Source organism: Chamaea fasciata, unplaced genomic scaffold (assembly GCF_029207755.1).
Source record: "Chamaea fasciata isolate MVZ Bird 193981 ecotype frontalis unplaced genomic scaffold, bChaFas1.0.hap1 SCAF_20, whole genome shotgun sequence".
Lineage (NCBI taxonomy): Eukaryota > Metazoa > Chordata > Aves > Passeriformes > Sylviidae > Chamaea > Chamaea fasciata.
In genome coordinates, this window is record NW_027094105.1 from 1,807,503 (window position 1) to 1,827,299 (window position 19,797).

General features: G+C 49.5%; 1 protein-coding gene across 3 annotated transcripts in view; it reads left to right on the forward strand.

Moving 5' to 3' along the window:
* The window catches only part of LOC136299454 (discoidin domain-containing receptor 2-like), a 57,639-nt gene that overhangs the window by 21,599 nt on the left and 16,243 nt on the right, over positions 1 to 19,797 (forward strand). For 2 of the 3 annotated variants that reach the window (XM_066201099.1, XM_066201100.1), the window contains exons 2-7: positions 5,629 to 5,760; positions 9,427 to 9,529; positions 11,483 to 11,711; positions 14,632 to 14,779; positions 15,314 to 15,419; positions 16,554 to 16,740. In XM_066201099.1, coding sequence (XP_066057196.1) covers positions 5,697 to 5,760; positions 9,427 to 9,529; positions 11,483 to 11,711; positions 14,632 to 14,779; positions 15,314 to 15,419; positions 16,554 to 16,740 — 837 coding nt within the window. In that variant the 5' untranslated portion in view covers positions 5,629 to 5,696. Of the gene's footprint in view, positions 1 to 5,628; positions 5,761 to 8,395; positions 8,446 to 9,426; positions 9,530 to 11,482; positions 11,712 to 14,631; positions 14,780 to 15,313; positions 15,420 to 16,553; positions 16,741 to 19,797 lie in introns of those variants that run through there. The other variant, XM_066201101.1, reaches the window with a different exon arrangement.

Consider the following 19,797-nt stretch of genomic DNA (forward strand, 5'->3'; position numbering starts at 1 on the left):
TTGGCTGCAGCATGGAGAACAAGGCTCAAACCCTCCTCGGGGCAGACCTCCCCCCCACCTCTCAAGAAGTACACCCAGGCCTTGATGGGTCCCATTCTGCTGCTGCCTCAGACTCAGCTCTGTGGTGTCCCTGTCCCCACCCCAAGTGTCACTCCTGAATGTTGTCCTTTTAGTCCCACATTCCTGTCTCTTGTGACAGGTCTCCTAATGCCACCTCAAAGATGATGCTGGAGCCTATTCCTGTCTCAGTTTCCCTGTTCTTGTGACTTCTCACGTGTATCTTGATTAACCCAACCCTTCCACTGAAAGTCTGTTTGCTTTTATCTGTCCAGCCCTGTTGCTGCTCAGGACATCACTTAGTGGTGTCACTATTTCTGCCCAATGTCCCCCACTGTGTTCCTGACATTGCAGTGGGCTTTTCCTCTTTCTGACCATCTCGGTTGGTGCCTAAATCCCAAATCTCCTTTTGTAGCCTTGCGCCTCATGCCAGGAGCTTGCTGGCCCTGCCCAGCTCCCCTGTTCCTCTCACACAATGATTTTTGGTGTCACTGTTGATACTTGGTTTGTCCAGGTGCCATCCACGTGTCATGTAGAGACCTCTCCACTGCTGCCTAATCGAGGGAGAGAGACATCACACTGAGTTCTCCTGAGGGGAAATTTGGTGCCTTATTTTCACAGGGCTCCTGCACAGGCAGCACAGGCTTGGTCCATCCTTCACTCTCCAGCAGTTCTGCTGGAGTGGGTGGCCACATTCTCTGCTCAGCAGGCCTGCTCTGTCTTTTCACTCTTGTGCCAGTATTTGAATTGTAAACTAAGCAGAACATTTTAAAAAGTGATCAGAATTCTCTCTGCTAAGCGTTTTCATCACCAAATTCTGTTTGGTCCAAGCTGGAGCTTTGTGTGCTCTAGGGGAAGACTGCTGGGGTCTCTCAGATCAACTCTGAGGCAAAGAGAAATGCTCTACCATTGTTTTGGAGCCAGAAAAATTGAAATCACACTCCCCAGCCTCTTATTTCTTCAAGCATCAGCTATTGCCCTGATTATTAGCTTTGCTTCTTCCCCACTGAATTCCTTTTGGAATGCTAGGAGATGCCATCCAGTCCTCCTGATTGTTCCTGGACCTCTTCTGAGGATGCTTTGATTCAGGACAGCTCCTCCTGTTGCACCCAGAGCTCTGTGTGTGATACGCTCTGTGTCTTGCCCACGACAGTGGAGTTTCTTGGTGTGGCTCTGGGCACCTGGAACAGGATTCCTGCAGCAAACCCTCAGGTCTCGCTCCGGGGTAATGATCTGCAAAGAAACCAGTTAAAACAAATGCCTGTTTCAGTTGGGATCTAAAGAGGCTTGCAAACATGCCAGACCTCCGTAATGGATCTCTGGAGGGAGAACAGCACCTGGAGGAGCTCCAAGTCCCACCTTCTTCATGCACATCACTGAAGAATAGCTCCCTCCTGTGCTCGCTGAGCCTTTGCTGTGCTGGGGACAGCGCTGGGTCACAGCCTGCTGCTTCTCTGTGGAGGCATGGACTGGCTTTCCAGGCGTGGTATCTGCTGGGTTTATTGGGGAAAAGTGCCCTCTTTTGCATTTCTTGGTGAGTTTTTCAACAAGTAGATTTTTTTATTCGCTCACTCTCCCAATGATTGTAACAGGATTTTATTCTCCTGCAGCCAGCTGTTAGCAATTAGCAACTTGATCCAGTCGGGCCTGGGAACAGAGTTTAACACTTTCTTGCCTCTCAGAGGATGTTGCTAATCCTGTTTTTGCTGGTTTTGGGCCTGTGCTGTAGTTTTGGCACTTGGTGTGTATGTGTGGGCAGGGTGGGAAGATAGGCGCGAGTACAGCAAAGGTCTCTAATGCAGCTGAAAGAAAAGTATTGAGCCATTTACACAGAAAAAGTCCTTAGTAAGATGATTCCCAAGCAGTTTGTACAGAGGGTTGTATTTAGTAGTAATTTCAGTGTGTCCTAGCTCTGGGAAGTGGGCAGTTTGGGAATCCAGTCTGCTCCTGGATGAGATTAGGAGTCAGCACCAATCAACATCAGTAGTTCTTCAGTGATTTCTGCAGCTGGAGCTCCTGAGTGGGGCTGAACCTCCTTCAAAATGTTTCACCCTCTGAAGGTGTGAAAACACTCTTGTTGCCCTTGCTGAGAGCAGCAGCTGCTGTGGAGCAGTAGAAGCTGGGAAATGCCGTTGTTTGCCCCCTCTGGGCATCACCTCTCCCGGGACTCACTGACAGGCACTTTGGTGATCCAGGACTGAGAACCAAATGTGGTGGGAGAAACAAACCCAGCAGAGCCTGAGCCAGCTGCTGAGGTCCCTGTGCAGGGCTGAACTGCTGGGAAGAGTTCACCTCTGCCACGCACAAAGGTGAGAATTCATGTTACCAAACTGGGAGGGACAGGACTAGTCCAGACCAGCCTTTTCCTCTGTCAACAATGGAGACACATCCAGAGAGGATTCATCCTGCTTGTCTTGGATACTCTTTAGGTAAGGGCCCAATTCAAAGCCAGCTTTTGCCGGCACAGAGCTGCTGACAGGTGAGCTCTCGATCGGCTCTGGAGCTTTCCTTTCTTCTCCTGGAGGCCAGACTCCTCTATGGCCACATCTTCCAATTCTGGCTTGCCGTTCCCCCAAGCCATGCTGTTTTTGTGGAGCTGCAGAGGTCCATGTGCCCATCAAGCCCTGAGAAGCCCCTGGTTCTCAAGGTGGCACCTGCACCTGTCTGTGCCCCAGTCTGTACCTTTTCTCTAATGCTGGTTGCTGGCTCGGGGGCAGGAGCTGAAATGGTGCTTGGGCATTTCTGTGTGACTTCCCTCGTCCCCACACCTCATTCCTCCTTTCCTCCTGATATTTTACATTCTGATCATCGCATTCAGGTGTTTAAGTGATGTGGCTGGCTCTGTGGCAGTACAAAAGGTGTCATTCAGAACATGGCCTGATATTTGCATAAAATATGTTATGTTATGGTGCTTGTTCAGATGAGATAATGGTGATTTTTTGTGGTGCATTTATTCAGTTGCTGTGACATTGGTGGCTGTGGTCATTTTCAGAGCACAGGGGGCACAGCACAGCTACTCTGTTGTCAAAGGAAATTCCTCGTGTTAAGTCTCAAGGTGACCCCCTCACCGGTGCTTGCAGCCCATCCAGCTGGGCTGTGAGTGCTGTGCTGATGGCAGAGGATGGATGATCCCCCTGCTCTTGATCCTTCTTTGCTGGGCTTTTGGACCAAATGGGAAACGGAGGCATCTGAACGCTTACTGCTCTCTGGGGCTGCTCTAATTTCTTTGTTTCAGCAGTGGGCCTTGGGCCCTCAACTGAACCATAATCCCTATTTCAGTGCTTTCCAGCCGTCCTTATTCCTGGACAAGTTAGAGAGAAATCCCTGCGTGTTTTGGTGGAGCCAGCCTGAGTCTTGAAGCTCACCGAGTTTGCCAGGCTCTGGAGGGAGGATGAGGGTGTGCAGTCCGTGGGTGATGTCATTGGCCATTTGAGGGCTCCTTGTTGGGAGCTGTTAAACATGCAGCTCAGAAGTCACCTGGGACATGTCTCCAAGCTGCTGTTCTCCTTCCAGGGCCTCCTCCACAGCTGCAGCTCTGGTCAGTGGCTGGTCCAGCTTGGGCACCCACAAGAAGGATCTATCCTGGACTTCACCCTTCTGGTGCAGCTGATCTGGGTCATGGTCAGGGCACCACCAGACAGATCTCTGCTGAGTTCCCATCCCCTCCTCCAGGAAGGTGGTTCAAGTTAAAGCCTTGATGTTGACAACAGGTCCCTTTCTCAGGTCCTGTGGCAGGACTGCCTCCCCCAGCACTGAACTCTCTGCAGTTCCCTTTTCAGGTCCAGCTTTGGCAGCTGCCAGGACACCTTAGCACATCACCTGCAGAAATGAGCACCCACCAAGTCTGTCTTCAAACTCTGCCCCAAAACTTCTTCACAAAGTCTCTTCTCTGTGAGAGTTGCAGTCTGCCCTGGGATGGTGGGAATCGACGTGTTTTCAGCAGCCATCACTTCCTTCCGTTCCAGGGGTGGAGGATGACCTTGGATGCATAAACAGCTCTAGAGTGCTTGGTCAAAACCTCTTCTGTGGTCACCGGACCCTCCTGCTGAGATCTGGGCTTGTGCTTTGCTTTTGCAGGCTCACCACAGGGGATGCCACAGCCCCTTCCCAGCCCTGGCCAGGGTGTTCATGTAGGGAGCCAGGAGGTGGCTGAAGCAGGAGGGACCTGGTGATTTTAAGGGGTTTTTTGGTTGCCTGGCTGGGCACAGCAAGGCACAGCCACCCAGCATTAGCTCCCCCTCCTGCCTGCGTGTTTGGCTCCCTTCCCAAGAAGGCCCTTAGTTGTTTTTCAGGCTCAGAGCCATCTTTTCTGATGGAATCCAGCAGGGACAATGGCCAGTAGCATATCCTTAGGAAAGAGAATAAAAACAGGGCAAGCTCCAGTGATTCTAACCCCGATTTAGCTTCTGGGCGTCCACAAATCTGCAGCTGGGGGATTTCCCAAGCCAAAGGTTTTACCTTTGGATTTAAGGAGCTGTGGTGTATCTGTCTGTTGTGAATATATCCAGTCCCCTGGGCATCCACGGCAGCTCAGGCTGTGACTTGTACAGTTTAATTATGTTGGGTGGAAGAAGAGAGCCTTTTGTTACCAATCTCTGAGCTAATGGCATCTGATGCTCCTGCATGCATGCATGAACTGGCACAATGATGGGCCCTTTTATAGCCTCCCCTCCTTCACTAACAAATCCCAGCATTCAGTGTTGCCTTTTTACTAAAACTCCGAGGATTCTTGAGCAAACACCTTCTGGTCCTGGCAACTTTACGTTGATTGATTTGTTCTGTTTTCTTTTCTCCGGGCATTCCATTACGAGACAGAGGCTCTAACGTGCCTTCTGTGAAGTTATCCTCCAGGACTGGAGCCTCCCAAGGCTCTTTGTAGTGAATGTGGACACAAAGAATTCACATAACTGCTGATCTGACCTCCTGTTCCTTTAGGTGTTATCCTGGAATTGCCAGTGTTTAGGCCTTTGCTATTTTCCTTGTTTCCAAACAGGAAATGAAGCGTGCTCACCAGTGTGAGAGCTCATGCACTTCTGGCAGCAGTGTGGACGTGCAGGGACAGATTATTTTCACCCTGTTTTGGACCTTTATCTTAAACTTGTGTGGCAAGTCCCAAGGTGCCCACTTGGCTGCTTGGTGCCAAGGTTTAGGTGGATAAAGCTGCTTGGGGAGCCTGGTGGGACTGCCCAGGTTCATTTGTGGCTGCAGTTTCTCTACTTGTTAATTTAGTAAGGAAAGTGAAGTATTGAGGAGGGAGAGATTACTTTGCACTGAAGTTGTTTAAGAGCAGTTAAGAGGGTACATCCATCCACTCAGGAGTCATGGCAGCTGAGGGCCTGGAAGATGGACTGTGCTGGTAGCTGTAGGGGTGGTGCAGACAGTCCAGTGATCATTGGTTCTTCACTAAGCCTCTGATCTGGTGATGAGCAGAGCAGGGCTGAGGTCAAAGACTCTCTTGAAGGCAGGGAAGATTGCCCAGCCTGTCACGAGGCAGTGACACACAGCAACCCTGCAGCACAGAGAAGTCCTGGCTCTGGAGGACTCATCCTCTCTCTTTGCTTTGTCTTTCAGAGATGTAGATGGCAGCTGCTGCCTTTGAAGGACTCGTCTGACCCTGTGCAGCACCTCCAGTTGCTACCATGATCTTCTGCATGCTGCTGCTGGCCTCCCTGCCTGAGCCCTCTGGTGCCGAAGTCAACCCTGGTAGGGAGCTGCCAGGCTGGGAGAGGACTCTTCTCCCTCCTTTTGTGGGCTCCTGCTCACCTTTCTTTGCCTCTCATGGGGATTGAGTGTAAAGGTTGCATGTGGAGATAATCACTGACATATTTCCCAAATGTCCTCTGGACTGCGACCTGCCTGGACAGCTGTGCTGGAGTGGGACACTCTCCTGCCAGTGCCGGGAAGGCCCAGGCACATGGACATCCTCCTTTCTCTGCCCACCCAGGCCTGTCTTGAGCTCTGAATATCCTTCTATCACTTTGACTGTGGGGCCTGCAGGACAAATCTCACTCCAGACAGGCTCAGAGGTTCTGTGCTTGCTGTGGAGAACAAATTACCAGTGAGCGAAGCATCAGGCACAGCTCTCCAGCCAGCAAGGGGCATTCTGGAGAGAGAAGTGTGGAAGGACAGATAGAAAACCTCACCTGTCACAAAGATAGGGCAGGGATAGGGATATGAGCCTGTGAGTCCCTGTGGAGGGCAGGACCTCTTATCCTACAGCATTTGGCAGGATACAGTCATGATGGAGATGAATGAGATAATGGTCTGCAGTGTGTTGCAAAAATTCCTGTAATGAGGTGTTTTGAGCTGGAGACAGTCTGTGAAATCAATGAGTTTAATCCTTTTCCAGCTTGGCTGAAGGTGTGGTGAGGCAGCAGTGCTACCCTGAGGGCCTGTGCTGGCTCTGCTGGGGCTGACTGTTTGTTTGGAGCCCTTTGTGGCTGGCTCTGATCCCGCTCTGGCCTGTGGATATTTGCAGAGGTTTGAGGTTGTGCTGCTACCAGCCAGAAGTGAAGTGAGGGTTGTGGGAGAGCTCAGCAGCATTCCTGTGCTCCTGTTCCACAGCATTCCCTGCACCCCACCACACACCCAGCGTGGAACTGGGGCTGCCATCTGCTCCTGATGGTTAAACCTCACAGAAGAGGAGGGATGGCAGCTGGAGGGTCAGACCCATGCAGATTCCTTTTGATAGTGGTTGGTGCAGGAACAGCTCCTCCATGCCAGCTCCAGGGAGGTGAGTGGGCTCTGTAGCAGGGTCCTGGGGAGTCCTCTTGTCTTGCAGCAGTTTTGACCTCACTGACAGAAGGGCCAGGTCACCTCTCTGAGCCCCAGTGTCTCCTGAGTGCACAGTAAGGGGTCAGGAGTCCTGGTGGCTCCTAAACAGAACCCAAGATGGTTTTGCTCGAGATACGTGCATTTTGTGAGAGCCTCATGCTGCTGGTTTTGGTGGGAGCTGTGGCCACCCACAGAGTGCATCCCTCAATGCCAAGGACGCACTGGGTTCTGCTGCCAACCCTGGGGTTGTGAGCAAATGGGTTTTGTTCAGGATTGCAGGAAGACTCAGTCCCCCAGAGTCCTTCCCACCTTGCTCTCCATCTGGCATTGCTGGCCAGCAGTGTCTGGCCTTTAAATAAGGTGTGACCACACAGGACTCCCACTGCAGCAGCACAGAAAGCACTTTCTGCTCTCAGATGGTGACCCCAGCCTTTTGGAAAGTGTCCATGTATTTACTCATAGTTCAGCAGCAGATCAGGTTGTACTGGTCTGTGGTGGGATGGGTGAGAGTGAAGACAGTCAAGGCTGGTTTTGTTCCCCAAATAACCTGATTGTGCAGTGTAAGAGCAGCAGTTGGAGCTCTTGGATTGCTTTCAGCAGGCACAATTGTTCTTGATCCCAGGCAGACACCAGTTTCCTCCCAGGGAATTCAGGCCTCTCGACAAACCCCAGGCCTGTCAATGTTGTGGGTGATACCAGGGGCCCACCCAGCTCAGTGGCCCGGGTCCAGCAGGGCTCCATCCCTCTGATTCTGAAAAGGTGTGCACAGATGGGCTGGCACACAGCAGAGCTTTACCCCAGGGACATCCTCAGATCACTGCAGCTTCCAGAGCCAGTGCTTGGGTATTTATTTGCTTGTGGTGACTGTGAGTTTGTTCAGCTGGTTTTTTGAACCCATGGGAAGCTGTGGCACTGGAGTGCTTAATAGGTTAAGGATTTATATTCTGGTTTTGAGCTCTCCTACCTGACCTTTAGATGCCTCCTGGTTCTGGTGTTTTGAGAAACAGTGAGGATATCTATGGTTCAATATAAATTATCTTTGTCATACTTCAGTAAAGATGAGGCTGCTGATCTTTCCTTCATCATCTGTGTTGCCTTCTCTGCCTTTTGATGGGGGAAGGAAGGAGCAAGAGCTCTATTCCTTATCTCCCTGGCATCTGACCATAAATACAGGTAGTGCTGTAATGCTAATTCTAGTTTATTTTATAGATATTCCCGCGATTTTTTAAAATATTAAATATTTTTAAATATAAATAACCTGGTATCATTAGCAAATGTTGTCACCTCACCAGCCATCTCCTCTACCCAGTGATTTAGGAATACTTAGCACATCACACATTCACTGATACCGAGCCTAACAGCTGCAGGCAAACCCTATTGAAGCACCACCCTGTGTTTGCAAACATTTCTACATCAGATCTGTCAGGCAGTCATTCAGCCTGAGGTGCTTTATTCAGTGTAGTGATAACAGCAAGGTGGTTTTCATCCCTCTGTCTTGTCTTGTAGCTTCTGAACCTGCTGAATGGATTTCATGGAATCCCACAATCTCCTGAGTTGGAAGGGACCCACGAGGATCCTGGAAGTGCAACTCCTGTTGAGCAGTATCCAGGTTTGGTACGAGGGTGGCAGGAGATCATCTCCGAGGTCCCTTCCAACCCAGCCCATTCTGGGATTTTGGGAGACCAGGAGGACACCCAGGGCAGCCCTGCCTGAGGGAGAGGCAACAAGAACTGTTCCTGTGGCTGCAGCAATGTGGCAGTGATTACATTCAGGTTTAGTGTTTTCCCAAACATCTCTAATATTCCAGGACATGTTTAAAAACTTGTGTCAGGAGAGAGAGCCCCAAGGCCAGCTAGGATTTGTCAGCTGCATCTGCAGGGTGCTGGTGTGGTGCTCTTGGACATCCATGGCTTGAGCCAGTTGTGTCTGTGCTCCCTGGAGGCACCAAGTTTGAGAGTACTCCCATGCTGGGGAGAAATGCCTGCTCCACTTGAGGCTGCAGGCAGGAACAGGCTGGGATGAGGCAGGATGGATGGACAAGGGCTCATGGTCAGGTGTGAACTCCAGGCTGCAGTGACAGGACAGAATAGATGTTTCCTTGATTTGTCATCTGTAATGGATGTTTGACTTCTCCCTTCTGTCTGAACTGGTGAAGGTAATAATTGTTCCCATTTGAACACAAGTCAAACATCCAGTTTATTGCAGGGGAAGAAAAATCTTGAACAAAAGCTTCCTTTTTATGTCACATCATAATTGATGAATAATTTGTCATTGTAAAAGGGGCCCATGCAACCAGTAACAATAATATGGTTTGGGATTTTATGCTCTTAAAATGTTCCTTTGTGAAATTTTTGCCTTGCCTGAGCTCTGCTGAATGACTCTGTAAGTCTAATGCATTACTTATCATTTCAGTTTATGATAATGATGAAGTATTTAATCCTTTTTTTTTTTTTTTTTTTTTTTTGCATTCTTTATTTTAGCATTACCATGTTTATTCCTTGGGCAGGATAGCCTTTTAATGAAACTTTCCCGGGGATTTTAAAAGAAATGAGTGCTGATCTTTGCTGTTTGCTTGCCTGTGTTCCCAAATTGCAGCAATCTGTCGTTACCCCCTGGGGATGCACGAGGGCACCATCCGGGATGAGGACATCACTGCCTCCAGCCAGTGGTACGACTCCACAGGGCCCCAATATGCACGGTGGGTTCACCTCTGAAAACAAATTTAGTCCTTTTTTTCCCCCCTAGATACCCAATATGTGGTTGAGGAAGATGATTTCCCCACCCTTAAAACCTTGTTTGCTGCGTCCATGTTCTGGGTAGTGCACAGTGAAGGGCCAGGAGGCAATGGCAATGGTCACAGCTGTGAAACAGGAAATTCTGGTCAAATATTAAGAAAAAAAAAAATCCTTCTCCTTGAGAATGAAGTGGTGATACAGGGACCCAGAGAAGTGATGATGTCTCAGTGTTTGGGGACTTGGCTGTACCAGGCCTTGAGCACAGGGCAGCCTTGGAGCTGGCCCTCCTATGAGCAGGGGATGGGACTGGGGACTCAGAGCTTGCCTCTGCCCCTCATCTTTCAGTCACTCTGTGAATAAATCTCCAAAGGATTTGTGACTTACAGCTCAGCCAGGGACCGTGCCCCTGGGATTCTTGTGGAGTGCTTTAAACTAAATCATAGGAAATCCTTTACAAGGATGAACTTTTCAACAGCATCCTATTGAGGAAATGGGCTGTGCTTACTCTGCCTCAAAAACCTTGGAAATGCAGAGTTAAGGAATTTTTAAGCAAGCAGCTAAATGATTTTCTTTACTGTCAAGAAGGCCTACAGTCTTTATCATAAGCTTTGCTTTTCATTTTTTTTTTTCTTTGGTCATTTTATTTCTCTCAAAGCCATTAACTGATGATTCACAAAAGAGTTCCAAATGTGAGTTTCCTTAGAATTGTTCATAGTGCTGTTATCAAACATTTCTACAGCTTTGGTGCAAGTCAGATAGGAATTCCAGGTTAACTATGATACTTATATTTTTATGATGAATTCAGGCAGTCCAAAATCATAAAATTCTCCTAGTGCTCAAATATTATTTTTTTCTTAGTCTGTGGTAGAGCAGTGATGCCTGTGTGTTGTTTTAATAGTGTTTGAACAGGCCTGTGAGTCTGAAAGCTGGGAGATTTTCCCTCTGAGTATGGCTTATGTCCAGTGCTGCAAACACTCTGGGCATCACTGGCCATCTCTCTTTGTGGCAGCTGGATGCCCACAGGGGGAAGGCATGAAGCTCACCTCATTTGCTTAGAGGTCAGAGTTGTCCTATGCAGATGTCTGTCCCTGTCACTTCAGTCATCCCTTCTGCCTTTTTTAGAGCTTCTTTTACTGTTATTCCAGTGTTAGAAAGTCCTGCAGGAATAGCAGAGATTAAAACCAGCCAGAGATTAAAATCTTCTTTGGCCTGAGCCTTGACTCAGTGTCTCCTCCTGGATGCCACCTTTCCCGATGCCCTCACTGATCCTATCAGCTGGAGGTGAGGTACCTGTCTGACACTTTAAAGGTTTGCTGTTGGCTAAGAAATCCCTGTTGCTAAAAAACCCACAGTTTTGGTGTGCAGATAAATTTTTCACAACTACGGCTCTCACAATGCTCAGCTTAGGAGCAGACACCTTGCCCCCCCTCTCCTGGCAGCATCCTACACCAGCAGCTCTGATGACTGCAGGAACTGTGCAATATGCATCGAAATGACCCAGAATAATTTCAAGTAGAACTTTTCTCACTAAAATGTATTTTAAGATGGCTCCTCTTTGAGCTTCGTAGACCTGCAGGAGGTGGTCAAGCAGAAGTTCAGACCTTGTGTGGGGTTTAGCAGTGAGGAGTTCCCTATTGAGCAGCAGGGGTGTTTCTGATCCATGTGGAAATTCACATCTGGGGAAGAAATTACTCCCAAGTAGTTAAAAAAAGATATCTGGAACTGAGGAGCTGTTCTGCATAGGGCAAAACTGCCTGTAGGATTGGAGTCTCAACTACCCATCATCCCAAAGGGCAGAGGTATTTGGTAGCCATTGCTGGTTTTGTTGCTTCCCCCCAATCCTCAAAGCTCTGGGTGTTTCCTCAATTAATCATTAGAAATCTGGTTCTTTCTAACGCGTGTGATTTTCCCCTCAGGTTACAGAGGGAAGAGGGGGATGGGGCCTGGTGCCCAGCTGGTTTGCTGGAGCCTGAAGATGTGCAGTTCCTGCAGATTGACCTGCACAAGCTCTTCTTCATCACCCTGGTGGGCACCCAGGGCCGGCACGCCCGCGCCACGGGCAAGGAGTTTGCCCGCGCCTACCGCATCGACTACAGCCGGAACGGGGAGCGCTGGATCTCCTGGAGGGACCGCCAGGGCAGGAAGGTGAGCCCGGGGACAGCTGGGTCTGCTTGGAGAGCTGCACTCTGCAAGGCACATCCTCCACATCCTGCTCAATGCATCCTACTTCATCCTGGCTCTGCTGGAGCAGCGTGTTCTGCCTCGGTTCTGTGCTTGCTGTGCAGCATTTGGTGTTATCCAGCAGTGCTGCAGCATTCCTGACGTGGGGAGCACTTGGATCAGCAGTGGCCAGGACTGGAAACTGCTGCTGGGTTTGTCTCCCACACAGCTGATTTGGGTTTTCTGGCCCTGAGTAATGGCATGCTCAGGAGCAGCAGCTGCAGGATGTGGAGATGCTACACCAGGTGCATCATCCCCTTTGCTCCTCTCAGAAGTTGGGCAGGATTCTCAGCTCTTCTGCTGTGGGGATGAGGGGATGTCAGAAGTTTCCTTTCTTTATCCATGCCCCCTGACCTGATCCCCCAAATCAGGAAAACTGTGACTCTTCACTGCCTGTCTGTGCATGTCCCAAACATCACGTGGGTGTCCTTCTCTTAGACACTTGTTTCTGAATTGGAAGCTGTCTAGCAGATGCCTGCTTTGGGATTTAAAATTGGAGGGGGTGGCAGGGAGTTTCTGGGTGTCTGATAGCAGTGTTTGGTGTACGGATGTTGAGGAGGAAGGAGTTTAGAGAGTAGGAAATGTGCTGAGCCCACACACTCAGAGGCTTCCCTGCTCACTACAGTTGTCTCATGCTGTCTCCAGGCCTGAGCACAGAGCTCTGGGCTGTGTGTTCATCAGCCTTTGTTAACTTCCCCTGGGAAGGAATCCCCTGGGAATCTCACCTGCAGGTCTGCAACTTATCTGACCTGGTCTCCCTGCCTCAGGTTGGCCTGTGGAATCTGAAGACCTAAGCCAGACTAGAGAGGTACTGGGTGTGGTGATGCTTTCTTGCACAGAGGGTGCTTTGGAAGTCCCAGCAGGGTCTTCAGTGCAGTGTTTGGTAACAGTTTTTATCTTGTTAATGAATTATTTGCTCACTTAGACCTTTGATCAGCTTTTTGGACATTACCATGGTATTGCCCAGTCCTCACGTTTTGGTGTGTGCTACAGAAGCTGTTTGTGGGATGGGATGACAAAATACACAATGGTGTCATTTGTAAGGACCGTGGTGGCACTGAGGGTGAAGGGTGAGGGTCCCTGCCCTGTCACTGCAGTGCAGCAGGATGGGGTGACTGTGGTGATACTGAACACCTCAGTCCAAGATGCCTCCTGTGCAGCACCAAACACTGCAGCACCTCTGGAATTGTGTTGGCTCAAAGAGAAAGGACATCAGGACCCTCCACTGGTGATGAGGGCAAGCTCCGTTACCTGTTGCTGGAACCCACAGATGCCTTGAAGGAAGGGGTTCCATCCAGTAACTGGAACTCTCTGCAACATCCACTCACACCTTGACCCCCACCTGCCTCTCTCTCCTCTGTCTGTGCTGCCTGGGGGGGTCTGCAGGGGGCAGGAGGTGAAATGGCAGCACCCCTCACACCCCACCAGCCACGGGAGGAGCAGCAGCAGCTCCTGCCCTGCAGATTCCACCTGGGGAAGCTCCCCAGTCTCAAACGAGGGGGTGCAGGAGCAGCACTCTGCAGCCCAGCAGCACAACAGGGAGTGTCACAAAGTGGGGGTGGTCACAGGGTCCTAAAGAGCGACTCGAGTCTCTGAGTCTGTGATCACAGGATTATGAGGTGACCTGGTTTAGGGCAAATTCAAGAGAAAACCTCCGAATGGGGACCCTCTGGGGAGCAAACCCAAATGGCCCCTCCTCCAACTAGTCCGGGAAAGAATTTCCTTGGAGAAAAGTGGAAAAAACTGTTTATTTAACAAATAAAATGCCCACAAGCACAAAAAATGAATAATATGAAACAATAAAACCTCTCGCTGTTCTGAAGAGAGATGGCAAAATGGAGCAAGTCGTTGGTGTGGGTGTAGCTCAGCTCACATCAGTCCCTCCAGCACTGGAAAATGCCATCCTGGACCCCAGTGGACCACAGGTGTGAGCTCCTGGTGCTCCTATGGGTTTTCAGTCCAGAGCAGGTTTGAACAGTTCCAAGAAAAAGGAAAAAAAAAACCAAACAGTCCAGGGAACTTCTCTGCCTCAGCTAGCTAAAAACTAACTAAAAGCACAGGAGATCTGTCCTGCTGTCTGTCCGTGCTGCAGACAGCACAGTCCAGGAGGAGAATGCGGAGGAGTGAGTGCAGTTTCTGAAAACAAACTCAGCGCTTCTCTTTCTCCTCTCCTTTTTGCTCTCAGAACCAATCTTAAAGGTACAGAATATAACATCCAACATAAACAGGACAGACAGCTGGGGATACAAGCATCATAAAGTCACCCCGGGACAAGAGGGCACTACTGTAATGGCGCTGGCGAAGCAGGGAAGGGACGGGTTCTCGTTTGGATATCCCAAGGCTGTTTATTCGGGAACACAGGCAGGGATAGCGAAGGAGTCCAGGGACAAGAACGAGGAGGGGGCCAAGGGCACAGGGTTATAAATGAGACAAATGGGGCGGATCTGAGGATCGAGGTTCAATAGGGAAAGGGAAGAGTGGTGCAGAGGGGTAAATGGGAGCGGGGGGCAGCCAACAGGGTAACAGGGTTACAGGTTACTGCGGCAAGACAGAGCCAGTGGGGTTCAGGGGAAGGAAGAATGTTGTAGGAGGAGTGCATATATATGGTGAATGGGGGCTGAACAGGCTGACATAAACTTAACGGAGCAATAATATAACAGAACTTAAAAGATATTATCGTGTGGCTGCAGAGGCCCAGGGGAGGGAGGCTTTTCTCACCCTCACCCAGAGGAGTGTTTCTGCCTGTCTGCAGCGGCCCCTCCAGGGCTGAGGGACAGCTGCCCTGGCGGCGGGCGCTGGGCCTTGCACAAGGGAGGAGCTGCTGCTGAGGCTCTTCCTCCTGCAGGTGATCGATGGCAACACGGACACTTACGACGTGGTGCTGAAGGACCTGCGGCCGCCCATCATCGCGCGGTTCGTGCGGCTGATCCCCGTCACCAAGGCGCCCATGACTGTGTGCATGAGGGTGGAGCTGTACGGCTGCGTGTGGCACGGTGAGCCCCGGCCCGGAGGGAGCCCGGGGCCGCGGGGGCAGCTCGGGCTGCCGCAGCTCCAGCGCGGAGCCCTGGGCAGGGAGGGAGGGAATGCTGAGGGAAGCCCTGCTGCAGGGGAGATGTGCCCCCTGCGGGGGCAGCACAGCTCTTGTGTCCCCTCCTGGGCCGGCAGAGCAGCCCCAGGGATGCAGGGCATCTCTCCTGCCATGTGCCCATTCCCTGCTGGCCAGGGCCTGAGCGCCGCTGCCCTGCGCTGCTGCTGCCTGGGAGGGGCTGGGCAGGGAAAGGCTTCTCCTCAGGGCCCGGCGCTCTCTCTCCCCTTGCCTTGCCCAGGTGCTGCTGGCATTGCTGCCGGGCTCTCTGGGAATGGCAGCTCCAGCTGCAGGCTGGGGGCTCCCCTGCATTGCCCCCGTGCAGGGGGAATCCCCGGCCCCTGGAACTGCTTCTCTTGGTCCATGTCGTAAATAAAAGGGTCACGCAGACACGGTGATGGGAGGCTGCTGTGTTTCTGAGGTGTATGGCCTTCCTTTTTAGATGGTTTGGCATCCTACAGCATCCCTGAAGGAGGGACAATAGCAGCTCCTGGCTTCCCCATCGTTTATCTGAATGACTCGACCTACGATGGCTACCAGGAACGCAGGTGGGAGAAGTTGTCCTGTTCTCTCTGTCACTGTGCAAATTCTTTCCTACTCACCCTGTCACTGATATCTTGTATCCCAAACACTTCTTCATGCTTGTAGGATGTTGGAAGATGCTGGGTAACAATGTCTTTATACATTAATATCTGATGGTTTCAAGCTGGGCTGGCACACTAGAGCTTGGATATTTTTTAAAAAGAGGTTTTTATTTACAGAGTAGGTGTTGCACGTAGCTGTCCACCACTAACTTAGGAACCTGTGTCTGCTGGGGAGTGTCAGGGGGCTGCAGGTGCAGGCACTAAACCCAACCTGCTAAGCCAGGACTCTTTGAAACTACTTAACCTGTAGTTCATGTGTCTGCCTGACCTAGAAGTAGGAATCTGCTTCTTCCAGCTGTTAATCCTGGTTTGCAGTTCAAAGGCACGTGTACCTGTGTTCTAGTGAAAGGAGCGCTCACCTGGGGTGGACTTGTAGAGCCAAGGACTTGTAGAGGAGATCAGAATTGTGCCACACTGGCATCTCCTACTCTGGAACAGTGCTGGAAAACTGTATGAGGGGCTCTGCACCCTCACGTGGGAGTGGAAGGAGGCAGGGTCCTGGCAAAGAGTCCAATCAGCCTTGGAAAGAGCCAGTAACACTCTTCTCTTAGGAGCAGTGCCAGAAATGATCCTGGTTAGGCCTGGCTGTGGCTCATGAGCTGCCCATGGTCTCACTTCCCACCTTCCTGCCTTTCTGTGCCTGCCTACAGGATTTTCCCCACAGCTTCCCCCAGCACAGGATGGAGCAGTGTTCCTGCCATGCAGCTGCTTGGTGAGATGCTGCAGTTCCAGCTCTGTTGGGAGAACACACAGTGTCGTTTTCCAGAGTGTCTGGTTTTGCTCTCCAGAGGCTCTGCCTGTAGCTCATCTTTGCTGTTGGTTCTTGACACCAATGCAAAAACTTCTGCCTTTTCCCAAGCTGGGAATGATGCTAAAATTCCAGCCCAAACAACATCAAGGTGTGCTGTATAAGAGCAGTGAACGAGTTCTTGTGCAGGATGGGTCAAGAGGAGGAAAATGATGTTTTGCTGGTACCAGTTGAAAGACACATGTGATTTCCCACTGGAGCTCTGGCTGACTGTTGGTTCTCCTGCCCAGGCACCTTTATGGAGGGCTGGGGCAGCTCACAGATGGAGTTCTGGGGCTGGATGACTTCACCCAGAGCCACCAGTACCGCGTGTGGCCGGGCTATGACTACGTTGGCTGGAGGAACGAGAGCTTCAGCACGGGCGCTGTGGAAATGGAGTTCCAGTTTGACCGCCCACGGAACTTCACCTCCATGAAGGTAACTCAGCGTGTTCCCTCTCCAGGGGGACAGGCCTTGGGTCTGAGGGCTTCCAGATTGCCCCTTTGGGGTATTGAATGGGTTGGAAGGGACCTCGAAGCTCATCTCGTTCCGCCCTCTTCCACAGGCAGGGACACCTTCCACTAGAGCAGGTTGCTCCAAGCCCCATCCAACCTGACCTTGAGTACTCTTCCCAAAGCAGGAGGATACAGGAAGTGCCTGGCAGCAGAATTTGAGCAGGAGATATCCCAAGTTTTCCAGTGTAGAAAGGTGAAGCAGGTGAGCGCTTGCTTCTTCAGAGCTCAGACTCTCCTTCCAGTATTTGGCTTGAAGAAATAAAAAGCAGACACCTGAAGCAGTGTTTAGGCAGCTGAGATGGATTTAGGATGTAGGATTTACTGACCCCTGAGGTAAAGGAATGTGGCTGTGCTTCCATTTTGACCAAACATTTCTCTGGATGCTTCAGCCTGTTCTTGTGCTGTGGGAAGTTATTTAAACACACGGGAAAATCATAAGCTGAACTTTGAGTCTGTAGTAAACAGCAGAATCTTTTAAAAAAGGATTGGTGGCTTTTCTTGTAGAGATTTCAAATGAAGGAGAACCCACCACATCCTTAAATAAATTGTTTTGGTGGTTACTTACTCTGGTTTTATTTTGTCTATTTTTAACTTGCAACCGTTGGCTCTTTGCCTGTTTTTGCTGGCAAAAATAAGAGTCCTGCCTTCTCAGAAATCTTCTGCTTCTAAACCATGATTAAAGCACTCTCTTAATCTTTGCTTCAGTAAACTAAGTTGGCAGGACTTCAGTGCCTTCCTGGTGAGACCAAGGGTCATTTTTGGAGCAGTCACCCAATCCTTCCTTTCTTTGCTGATTACCCTTTTAGAGGTACAGAATCTAGATCTGGATGCAGGCTTTCCATCAAATTGCATAAAAGAATGGTACCAATTTCCTGCTTTTGGACGATTCCTCTTTGTTTGTGAATCTTGTGATGATATTAATCCTCTAAGCCAAGAGAGAGGGAGCCAGTGGTCATTAAGGCTTTGGGATCATGCTAAAAATCAGTTCCAAGTTATTAGTGTCCAGGATAAAAGTCCAGTGTGGAAAGCATCATTTAGATCTTGTCCCTGAGTTCACTACCCTGACATGAGTCAGTCCTTGAGAATATTTTAGGAAACTTCCTCCCTCCCATTTAGTTTATTTTATTGCTAGTGATTCTGCTGTCTCCCTCAGGTCATTGAAAAAAGTAGCAAATAATTTTTATTTAGGAATGCATTCCTCTTAGAAAAAGAGAGAAGAATTCGTGCCTTAAAATTTGAAAGACTTACTACTTTATAATGTTTAATCAAATTAATATAATACACGAGCCCACACTATGCTAATTGGGGACAGATGCCTTCCAAAAATCTGTCTGGTAAACACAACCATCCTGATAACCAAACACATCAGATCATAAGAACAGCTACTTCATCTAGCATCTAATTAAAAAGCTGTTCTGATTAGCACAAATTAATCTTCATTATTTATCAAATGTTGCCTCCTTCAGCTTTGCATTTCTTTTGTATGGGCCAAGTGGTCTGTGGATAATTTTTGCATCCTCTTACCTGTTAGCTTTATCCCAGTCCTCTGTTCTTTCCCAGCATTCAAGAAAGTATTAAAAATAAATGTTAGCAACATTGCAACTGCATTGCCTGCTGTAAAATTGGACTTTAGTAGGAGATGTTTGCAATAGAAAATGTCTCTGTATCAGTCCAGGATGGAAACACATCCAACTCCTGTCCAAATATGGCACAAATTGTATATTCCAGACATCAGGCTTTCTTGCCTGGTTATGAATGACTGTTTCTCCTTATTGAATAATGTAGTCTAAGCTTCATCTGGTCATAATTATATGCAAATACGCTCCTTTTGTCTTTTTGCTGCTCATCAGGCCGGTCGCCCTCATTAGTGCTTCACTGCTTTTCACTGCAGGACCTGGCAGGGGCCAAGCAATTAATAGAGTTCAAGGCTGTAGGTGGTTTGGAAACTGTTGCTGTCACAGTGGCAAATACCCCACAGTCACTAGGAAATGGTTCCTGGGGTGGCTGGGGAGGATTGGACCACCGTGGCTGTGAGAATGGAGCAGGCTGAGGGATACTGAAGGCTTTGAGTCACCTGATTTCTCCTGGTTCCTGGTGGGTGGCCACAGTGCTGAGAAATTGTGGTCCTGAGCTTCAGGTGTTCGTAACAGAGCTCAAGATGATGCTGAGCCACCAGGAGAGCCTGATGGATGCAGGCTCAGGTGACGTTTTCCCTAAAACTCAGATCCTTAGTTGTCTTCAAGGTGCAAGCAGAGCAGGTGTATGTCAGGGGAATATCTGCCTGGCTTTGTCCCGGTTTGTGGTTTTTGCGAGGAATTACCTGAGACTGCAGCTGCTAAAAGTTTCTAAATGGTAAGAAATTTGGGACCCAATTCTCATCTAATGGCAGAGATCAGTTGTGGTATGCCATAGCTTGAGCTGATGCCTCAAAAGAGGGGCCAGGGACAAAGAAATCCCTGGGATCCCTCGTGCCAAGAGACACTGAAGAAGAGTTCAAGAGCAGTATTAGGCTTTGGATTCTCCATGCTCTTCATTGCTTCACTGTTTCATTACCAAATGTCTGCTGTGCCATTGTTTCCACACCAGCCTCTGAGACTGGTTTCTGTGGGGGTTTTGGTGGGTTCAGCAGTTTGTTTTTTTACCATGGTTGTTACAGTTCACAGGACACAATCTATGGGCTGTCTACTCCAGCTATTGATCTTTGAGTAATATTTAAGCTGCAGCTTTGTCTATTCTAAGTATTATTAATGATCAGATTGTTACATACAAGTTTCGCTACAATCCATCTTTACTATTATTAATGATCAGGTTATTAGCTCCAGGGTTCACTCTAATCCATTTTTGACTTGCAGAACAGAGCCTTGTAGTTCACATAAAGTTCAATTTGTGGCCTAACAATTCCAGCTACTTATGTCAAGCAATTCAAATAATACCAGTTTTTTAACACTGAGAGTTTAGATGTGTTTTCTCTTTCCCTTCT